Here is a 10,492-nt window from a genome sequence, read left to right on the forward strand (position 1 = left end):
CCCCCTGCCTATTTTCTCACTGAAATTGAACCCTCAGAATTTATATAATCTGTGTGGATCTGAAAGAAGAATTTTGGCCATAATATGCAATTTATTTGCTTCACCCGCAATCATTGTGACATCGTCATCAATTTTACAGTCTGATTCATAGACAGATACAAAAGACTGGTTTATAGGGGATTTATTGAACAATAATAAACATATACTTTTTTAAAACCAACCAGCTTATTAGATTTACATTCAAGAATCCATAATGTCATTCATGACACTGTAGGAAATAAGAAAAAAAAAGAAGCCTGTACGTATTCAAGATATTTAAATAACTTTCTCTGGCCCAATAAAGAATATGGCTCTGACATTGTTCCCATTGAAGTCAATGTAAAAATTGTCACCGACATCAGTAGCCGCAGGATCAGCCCTTATGCTTGTAAATGTTTCAAAGCAATACAGCATTTTACAGAGAAACGGTCTGTGCCACTGTAGTTGTGATTGTGACAGGACTTCCATTAAAATCCCTACTTCAATCATAACAATTCAGCCCAGTCTAAAAGGTGTTGTATGCCAGTCATGGTATTCTGTTTCTTTTTTTGACAGTTGTAGCTAACGTCTATTTAACCACTTTTAATTTGTAGACATTCCCTGTTGTGACATAATTTTTGTTCTTTTAGGCCCTAATGCAAAATCCATTGTAATCAATGGAAAGACTCGGGTTTACTTTAATAGGCTGTGATCAGTCCCTAATAACCCTGAAACGATTTTGGGTTTCTTTTACTAGATTCTTTTACATATGTTTTCAGATCCTGCACCAAATTGCCATCACTATGGCCTGCACCTTCTCCCACTGAAGTTAATAACAAAACTACATTAATTTCAATAAAAAGAATAGGAGTCCTTGTGGCACCTTAGAGACTAACAAATTTAGTCTCTAAGGTGCCACAAGGACTCCTATTGTTTTTGTGGATACAGACTAACACGGCTGCTACTCTGAAACCTGTCATTAATTTCAATGGAAACCAGACCGGGTTTCCAATTAGATCAATTTATTTTGTGAGCCAGATTCTCAGATATGTCAATCGAAGTAGCTCCTTTGACTTAAATGGAGCTAGATTAATTTACACTATCTAAGAATCTGTCTCTTTTTCTTTTTTTAAGTAAAACCACAAAGTATTGATTTTTCCAAATGGGTTTCTGTGACACAGGCAGTAATGGCTATTATATAAGTAGGTCTTAAGGTGAGCCTATATAAACATTATGCTGTTTTATGTCATATTGATACATAACCAAATATGGACTGACTGAGTAATTGGCCACTTCTACAACCCCTTAAGGGGATGATGGGGATGAAGGATTAGGCACTAAGAAGGGGATGAAGAATTAGGCACTAAGGTATCCTAGTGTCTCCAGAATCTCTGACATGGATTATTTATAATGCACATTTAGGCTGATACTCCAGTACTCCTCCAGGGCCGTTGCAGGCTATTGAACACAAAAACCACCCTTGGGAATATATTTTAACATTGTATGTGTTTTTACATAATGCCAGGTAAGTAATGCACATTGTATAAGTTCAAATGACAAGTTTAAAGCAGCAGTTTTCAAACTTCATTGCACCAGGACCCCCTTCTGACAGCAAAATGACTATGTGACTGGAAGGAGGGGGGTGGAGCCCTAGCTTGCCACCCTGGGTGGGGGATTAAGGGGCCAGAGCCCAAGTCCCAATGCCCTGGGTGGGCGTGGAGCTCGGGTTTGGGCTTCAGCCCCGGGTCCCAGCGAGTCTAATGCTGGCTCTGCAATCCCATTAAAATGGGGTTGCAACTCACTTTGGGGTCCCAACCAATAATTTGAGAACTGCTGGCTTAAAGTAATGTTTACATCTTGTTAATTGTCACAAAACTAACAAAAGCCAGAATATTCAAAGTTAAGGTGGATTTATTGAATTCACACCGTTGTGCCCTTTCCAGTAGTATTATTCTTGCTGCGGTGACTCAAGGGCATCACTTTTTAACTTTGCATTTCCAAGCTTTTGTCAACTTGCATCACCCTAACGTTGGCTCCACGTCAGCAGCTTTTACTCACACAAAATATCCATTGAATTCAACAGGAATTTCCTTGCATGGGGAATGCAGGAACGGGCCCTTACACATCGTTCAAATGCCAGTGGGGGGAAGTGTTGGTTTTCAATATTACTATACATTCAGCCATCCATGATACATTTTCATGTTCAAATACTTCTCAAAACAAGTATCAAAAATTATATAAACTGTACAGTCTATTTTGTAAGTAAACATTTTTTCTGACGATGCAGACAATCACAATTGGTCTTCAGAGGTTACATTTTCATATGCTATAGATGCACTTTGTTTTTAAAGTGTGTTGTTGCGTATTCAATAATGTGTGAGAAATGCGGTCATTTGAAAGTCCTACCAATGTAAGTAAATATCAGCGAGGATTTAACCATTTCATTACTGGAGAGCTAATTACTTTCTCTTTGACAAATTCCTCCTTTACAGAGTTACCGTCCCCCGATGCCATGTCATTCTCTGAAAGTTAAAAACAAAAATGAATATCACATAAATTGGGTTAAATACAGTGTTTTTATAATCTACATCTCTAGGCTGGAAAACACTTTTTTGAAAAATCTGTGTTGATAATCCATGTTATTAGTCTACCTGTTTGCCTCCAGTGTCATCTAGTTTCATTATTTCCCCAAAATTATAGCCTGTAAGACGTGCGATCTAATAAGCATAGGACTGAGAAGCAGGAGATCTAGGTTCAATTCTCAGCTCTGGCCCAGACTTCTTGTGTGAGCTTGGGCAAGTTGCTTAACCTCTCCATGTCTTAATAACAACAACCAGGGCTAGATCATCAGCTAATGAAAACAGATGAATTTGTATTGGCCCACAGTATGTACCTGGCTCATGAAGACTCATTAATATTAAGCAAAGTCCTTTGGGATCCTCATATGAACTACTATGAAATATGTTACTGTCATTACTTGGTCTGTCTCAAGTGCTGAGTGAATATTAGAGGTTTCAAGGTCTGGGTGAAACCCTGGACACATTAAAGCCAATGATAAAGCTCCCATTTCCATCAAATTTTGGGTCTGCAAAACATTTGGATCAAAGATAGGTGAGAAAACAGAAATGGAAAGCTCAAAGATACATCTCTCCTTCCTCCCACCAAATACACCCGGATCCCCAGTAAATCTTTAAAACTCTGGAAACATCTGATGTAAGTAGGTTTAGCTAGATGTGTAATCTTTAAATAGAATAAATGCCTGTAACTATAAAAAAAAATCATTTTCAATTTTCAATCTCAGTTAATTTATTATTTCAAAATAGTTTTCCATGTGACGAGCAACTAAGCTAATTTGATGCAAAAAGCAGTTTGCTGTAGAATTACAGAACATGTAAAGTTCACTAAAGCATAGTCTTCACTGGAAAAAAGATGATTTGATTACCATGTGTCAACTAACGTGTGTGGACAAGGCTATTAGCTGGGGAGGTAAACCGGGAGGTAAACCTGGCCTACCCCTTCCCCCGACAATTTACCTTAACCTGCTTACACATGCCAAAACTACAAACTGCCTTCTCCAAACTAGGATTTAAACACATTTTATTTACAGCCTTTTTCCTAATGTAGATGCACATATATGTAATTCTTTGTCTATAACAAGCTTAGTAAAACATTCCTTTGAGCTCTCAGTGGGGAAAAATAAGACCTGCATCATTACTTTTTTGCATAGCACCATCAGTGTAACCATACACAATATACAATGTGCTGGTTGAGCAACTAAAATGAAGTGCCCCCATCAAGTCTTACCTGTATGTGATACTAATTTTCGTCTGTTTGGTGGCTTTGAAACAGAAAGTTGGAAAAATGGGAACTTCAAACACTTTCCAGTTACTCTGTCGCATATACCAGACTGGCAGTTACAAGTTTTTCTGCATTCCATTCCATAAGTACCATAAGGACACTCTGAAAGAAGACAAATTTGAAAGCCTTATATACCAAAGTAATCCCAAAAGGTGCAGTTCCTGTTCTATGCTGGTTCTATGCACTCATCACTGCAGTATCTGAATTCCTTCCAGTAGTGGTTTGCTATTAGTTTTCTTAATATCTTGTCTGCACAGGTTCTTAAAAGTAAAAGAACTTTCATTGGAATTTAAGTTTGCTGAAATGCCAACTTTTGTTTCAAATAGTTTCCACTTTATTGATTATAATTATTCTTTAATTTCCATTATACATCTTTCATCTCCAATAGTATGTGCAATAATCACAAATTTATTTAAAAATTTATCCTGATTAACACTTCCCTGAAGCACTTGTAGTATTATACTGCAAATTAAAGACAATGTAAATGTTGAGCATAAGTATGCAATTATACCAGATGTATAGTTAAAAATATATGCAGTATCTGATGTTTCCTTAATCCAATTCACACAAATAATCTCCCTTAACAACAGGAATACTTTAGAGTTTCTTAAACTTACAGTCCAGGCTCAATATTAATTTATGTAAATTTATAATTAATTTGTATTAAGGACAACAGAACCTTCCTATCAGCCTCCACTGAAGCTGCCAAATCCTGCCTTAAGGAGCTATCCAGCAGGGTAAACCTCTTAATCAATCCTGAGTGCCTACAACCCACAAGAAAACCCAGCACCAAGTGCTGTGAAGAATGATCATCCAACTTTGTTGAAAGGCTCACTTTCATTTGGGAAGGCTTCTTGAACAACATGTATCTGCTTCCCCTATGCCAGCTAACAAAGAGCTCCTTGCATGACTGGAGTGCAGAACATGCACTTCTAAAAGAAGTACTGGACACTGTAAAGGAATCTCAGTGCAAGGCTTGTGAATCTGACCCATGCCCTTCCTGCCTTCTGAAAGACAGCCATGAGCAACTGGTGCCAACACCTCATTCAGAGTTGGAATCTTCCTTTCCTCCTTCCAACATGCAGTAGTTTGAAATTCACCCTGGGCCTGCTCCTTCAGCTACTTTCAATAGTCTGGAATTTATCCCCAAGAAATATCAAAGTGAGTATTCGTTGGGGAGGAGCTGAGATGATTCAGTTTGGACAGCTGCTCCTGGGTTCTGATTTGAAATTATACAAAGAAATATGTAGTAATGTAAAGATCCTAAATTGTCAATATTTAAAATCAAACATTTTATTTTGAAATCCAGATACAAGTTGGCTCTATCTAGACCTTTAACAACATTTGAGGAGCTGACCCAGGAGCAAGCTGGAACAAAAGGTTTAATTTGTAAGATATGTAAAATTTTTATTGGAAAAGATATTAAGAAAATAACCCACATGAAAAGATGGGTGAGGGATTTATGTGGGACAGGGGAGATTCATCTGCCATGTGAGTAGCTCAGAACATTTTTATAAATTACTGCATAGATGGCATTTGACTCCAATTAATATCCAGCATATTTTTGTTTCTAGGGAAATGTTCTGTTGGAGGGGTTGTGGGGAAAGGGCAAGATACTTGCACATGTGGTAGTTATGTCCAGAAAGAAGGCTTTGGGAGGAAATTATTGAAGAGATTCATCTTATGACAAAATGCCAGCTTCCTAGAGATCCCCTGACCTGCTTGCTTAATGCTCTGGAAAAGGATCAACATTTTAAACAGAACAACAAATTAATTTATTTTTTATAGTTAGCAGCAACACTTTGTATTGCACTTTTTTGAAAATATGTGACTTCTCTTATGGAATTGTCATATAGTAAAAAAGGGACTGTCCCTGTGATGAACCAAATGTGAAAGTGACAAAAAGAGGACAGGTATTTAGAAATTTGCTCACCCTTTTTTAGCATATTCCGAGGAGGGCTCCCCCAGACAAGAAGTCAGGATCTTTAGACACATTCTTCTAACATTAATTTGATCCTGAATAAGTAATAAATAATGTATGATGCAGTATGATTTATTGTTAGTTTGTCTTATTAAAAATTTTTTAAAAAAAGAAAAAGAAACTCACCTTGGATACATTGTTTCTAACCAACTACCACCCTAAATTAAGCCTCCTATTTATGAGCAAGCTTACAGACAAGCTAACCAAAGGCCAACAACTAGCTCATCTAACCACTGAGTCAAGTACAAATCTCAAGTCTTATCTTCAAGGGGCTCAATGGCCTGGGCCCAGCATATCTAAAAGATTGCCTAACGCTCCAGGACAACCTCAGGTACAATGGAACTTTCTATGGTAGGGGAAAGGCCTATCTGTATAAGAGACAGAGCTTTCCCAGGGGTCAGTCCGAGACTGTGAAACAAACTTCCACAGCACATAAAGACCATCACAAACCTTGCCACCTTCTGCTCCAAGTGCAAGACTCACTTCTTCAACCTGCCTTCTCTAGCATAAACACTGTGACAGATATGGCAGTTTCCTGCACTATTCCTGAAAGACCTCATGGTACTGAGTTTATGTACTACTTTGGGTCAGGATTGTATGTAACTTCTTGATAGTGGAGAGGTGACAAATATTACAACCCTATGAAGTATCTTATAGGTCCATGGTTTTAAATAAATGACTTGTGTATAATTGTGTTCTGCTGCATTGCGGGAGAGCTACCACAGCTCCTCCAGGAACTAAAAACAGTGGGTGATGATTAAAGCAAATCAGCCATGTTGTAATCCCCCAACACAGAGGAACCATCTCTGGGGAGGCTCGATTCTCCAGAGGCCAACAGAGAAAGAAAGGACTTTTGGAGAAATGACTGAGATTAAATGGACTCAGGACCTTCTTTCTGATTGAGCAAATGAACAGAATCTTCTGTCCAAAGTGGGGCTCCAGTCCTTCAAGGGAAGATTTGGAAGGACTGCAGCCAACTGAAGCCCTGTAAGATTGATGGGTGACCTCTGGTAAGCTTTTGGCAGGATATAGGAACTTCGATTGTTTTTAATATGTTTTCTTTGTAATGCTTTCACCTTAAAAATAAATGTGCTTGCTTATAAAGAGCTGTGTAGTAACGTATAAGTGCTAGCAATTACAGCTGTTCATAGCCTTCAAAGAGAAAGCAAAGCGCAGATGTTGGCCTATTTAGGCAGTCTGGCTTGCTGGAAATATTACAGTGTAGGTAGGAAACTGTGCAGCCTGGAATAAACCCTGGTCAGGAGAGAGACATGGGTCTCTACCCAAGAGAGGTGACAGCTGAGGAGCCGAGAGCCTAGTGTGGGTATCCTTGGTGGATCACTGAGGGGGAATACAGGTGCAGGTGCCTTGAACTGCAACACTCATATAGCAGTGTACAATTAAAACAATAAAACTTCACCAAAAGCAAACACTGTTCACGCAATTCTCATCTAAGGGAGAAGATGAAAGAAAGAATAATCACATGACAGATGTTATGCATATTGCTTAATGCACTACTGGAAGGGGCTCGGATACTGCATTGATGAGGGAGGTACAGGAGTTTATGCAGAATAGAAATAGAATATAATAATAAACACACACAAGTCCATATGGGAATAATCTATGAGTTTATCAATTTTTTGTGCAGGTTTTAAAAGACTGAGAAATTGGAGTAATTTTTTTCTGTTAACTGTTAGAATTTTCTGCACAATAAAACCTGATCCTGCTGCCACTGAAGTCAATTGCAAAACTCTCATTGACTTCAATGGGAGCAGGAGCAGGCCTTCACTGTGACAAAAATAACAAAAATATTAAAATTATAGTTCCTAGTAAAAGAGCAAAGCATCAGATCCCTGGAGTGTTTATTCTAATTTGGTATTAAAATAGTAATAATAATGATACCATGTACTGACATAACACTTTTCATCTAAGGATCTCCAAGAACTTTACAAAGACTGATTAACACTTTGAAATCTTGAACAAGTGACTTAACCTCAGATTACCAGTTTGCAAAGTGGGTCAATGACACAGTTTAGGACAGAATCCAGGAACCCTGATGCCCATGATATATTTTAAATATTTAAATCCCCACATCTGCTAGCAATGTGATCTGCTACCAAACCTATAAATAGTCATAGGTACAATAACTGTTCAGCTTTCCATATTAAAATTCACAGATGGCTAAAAGGAGACTGTACTATGTCAGAGGATGAGATGAAGGAGAAAAAAGTGCACTAAGAATGAGACTGATAAAACATCACACAAAGGAATTTATGTGAAAAGAGCTCCTGAGTATTGTTATAAAACTAAGGGAGAAATCATGACTCTTTTGAAGTCAATGGGAGTATTTTCATTGCTTTCAGTGGGGCCAAGATTTCACCCTGCGTTTTCTTGCAGCAGCATAACCTCATCCTGCTCCAGAGATTCAGAACTCCTGTTACTCAGCATTTCTTTTAACCCTGTCTTAAATGTACGATTACAAAGAACTTTTCAGGAGCAAGCAAAAGTATATACTTGTTTTAGGTATTTTTTTGTATAAATTATAGATGGTATTTTGCACTACAATACAATCAATAAACTACAAATCAAATAGCATCAACCAACTCAGTAACATACATTTTTACAGTTGACTGCACCTAAAACTAGGATCTTTAGACCATAAATTATAGTCCATGAAAATAAAACTGGGTCAGGAATCATTTAAAGATGAAGGGCTTCCTCCTCAAGCATGCATGTGAGTAACTTTGCCTGTGTGTTACATGTATGTATTATATGTGAATCTATTTACATGTGTTTTTGCAGGATCTGACCCTAACCCATTTATTTCTCAGCACATTCACAGACACCTAACAACCGCCTAGATTTCTTAGGTTTTCTGGATGTTATTTCAGAAAAGAGTCTGTATCTACAAATTTAACTGGCAAAGGAATTCATGGTAGACACTGACTCACTGCATTTGTGCCTTATTAAGTTATTTATTTATTTTATTAGAATTTGTACATCATAATTTTCTGTAGTTTAATACTTTTTCTCCTTTAAGAACATCTCCTATTTAATATGACTGGAGTATGTATTTGATGAAGGGATGCCATCCTGTTCTCTGCTTAAGAAAATCAATGTGCAGGTTCCATGGGAAAAATGTTATCACATATTGATCATTCAGCTGATTTTAAAATTCCAGGGCCATTTCATTCCTGGTATAACCTTACTGAAACCATTGAAATTACATCAATGATGAATATGGCCCCCAGGGGTCTTTTACAGGTATTCATGCTATCAGACTGTGTAAACTCAGGGCCTTCATACCTGTAGTACGTGAGTACCTCAGACACACTAATGAATTAATCCTCACAACACCCTGGTGAGGTAAAGTAGAACTATTGGTGGAGACTTTAAGCCCTAAATCACGCAAGTTACAATGCATGAGGGAACTTCTGTGTCTCTGCAAAGCCCAGTGGGGCTCCATGCAGGTGCAGAGATCCACTAGCATCGATCTACTTGCAGGACTACGGCTTTTATAATTTGTCCACGTTTGCACAGCCAATCAACTGCAGTGCCAAGACTAGTACCCAGGTCTTCCAAGTTTCCACCCACCAAAATATTTCTTCACATATCTCCCAATCCAATTTGAAGAGATATTTTCATTTTAAATACCCTTAAAGAGCAGAAATGGAAGCTCTTTTAATAAGAGATGATATTTTTCCACTCTCCTCTTTGCAAAGGATAATATTATTGTTTGAAATGAAAAAATCCCACTTTTAAATTTTAACTTTCTGCAAGCAGAATGCCAGCAGTAAATTTAGATAGTAGATGCATGCAAGTGAATAATGTTTACCTTTGCAGATACCAAATTCATCACCAAAGTCATCCTCCTCAGTGTAAAACTGGCACTTCAGCCCAGGCCCACATTTGACACCATCCATACCTGAGACAGTGCGGTAGCAAGTCTCCCCCAAGGCTGCTGCACAGACTTTGCAACAGCCACAGTCATCAAGCACTGTTCGCTTACAGCGCAAAGTACTTTTACACACATTACTGTCACAAGATTCGGGGCAATCTACTGCATATTTTGCACTCCAAGCAGTTCCGATGTGCACTGGTACCAGGAGGATGGTGAAAAACAGGAAGTTCTTCATGTCTCACAGTGATAAATGCTCAGTTCCAAAGAGCAGGTTCTACGTTCAGCCTTGTGGTTTTGTGCTGAAGGAAGCTGCAATAAGGAATCCAAAGTAGTAGCTGCACATCAGCCTACAAGTTTATGAGCTTTATAAAGTGTGTTGCCCACATGCTTCACCGTCGTCAATTTCCTCAGTCTGACAGTGCTGTCCTCCTGCCAGCCTCCCTTGTTTTAGTTTGTGAAATCCAGGATGAAGGTTGGATTAGTACTCTGCTGCCATCCAGGAATTGAAAAGCCTGAGCTGATGTAATCTGTTATGTTTAGTTGGTTGTTTTGCATGAGGACTAAAAACGCTCTCACATCCGTCTCAAATGCTCAAGGACGTCTGCCAAAAACAAAAAACAAAAAAATTCAGTAGGTTATATACCTTCTTTCAGGACAGGAATTGTTCTGATGCTGAACATATCACTTACAGAACTGCTTTGTCCTACAAACAGTGTTCATGAGGCCAGGTGAAA

The 10,492-nt window shown here is 38.3% G+C and overlaps 1 protein-coding gene across 1 annotated transcript; it reads right to left on the reverse strand.

Annotated features, from left to right (window-relative positions):
• Positions 1-985: 985 nt before the first annotated feature.
• On the reverse strand, positions 986-10,134 carry ESM1 (endothelial cell specific molecule 1). The gene is made up of 3 exons (XM_032769026.2): positions 9,693-10,134; positions 3,823-3,978; positions 986-2,540 (listed from the first exon to the last, which is right to left on the reverse strand). Exons 1-3 carry the CDS (start codon positions 9,991-9,993, stop codon positions 2,440-2,442), a joined length of 558 nt encoding a protein of 185 aa, XP_032624917.1. The 5' UTR covers positions 9,994-10,134; the 3' UTR covers positions 986-2,439.
• Positions 10,135-10,492: the final 358 nt, after the last annotated feature.

Source organism: Chelonoidis abingdonii, chromosome 6 (genome assembly GCF_003597395.2).
Source record: "Chelonoidis abingdonii isolate Lonesome George chromosome 6, CheloAbing_2.0, whole genome shotgun sequence".
Lineage (NCBI taxonomy): Eukaryota > Metazoa > Chordata > Testudines > Testudinidae > Chelonoidis > Chelonoidis abingdonii.

Bases quoted from the DNA above. Each gene is read 5' to 3' on its own strand.
- ESM1 (XM_032769026.2), bottom strand. From the start codon at position 9,993: ATGAAGAACTTCCTGTTTTTCACCATCCTCCTGGTACCAGTGCACATC. The intron at 3,979-9,692 runs GTAAACATTATT...GTCTTCTTTCAG, and splicing joins TGAATTTGGTATCTGCAAAG to AGTGTCCTTATGGTACTTAT. The intron at 2,541-3,822 runs GTAAGACTTGAT...TTTAACTTTCAG, and splicing joins AAAATTAGTATCACATACAG to AGAATGACATGGCATCGGGG.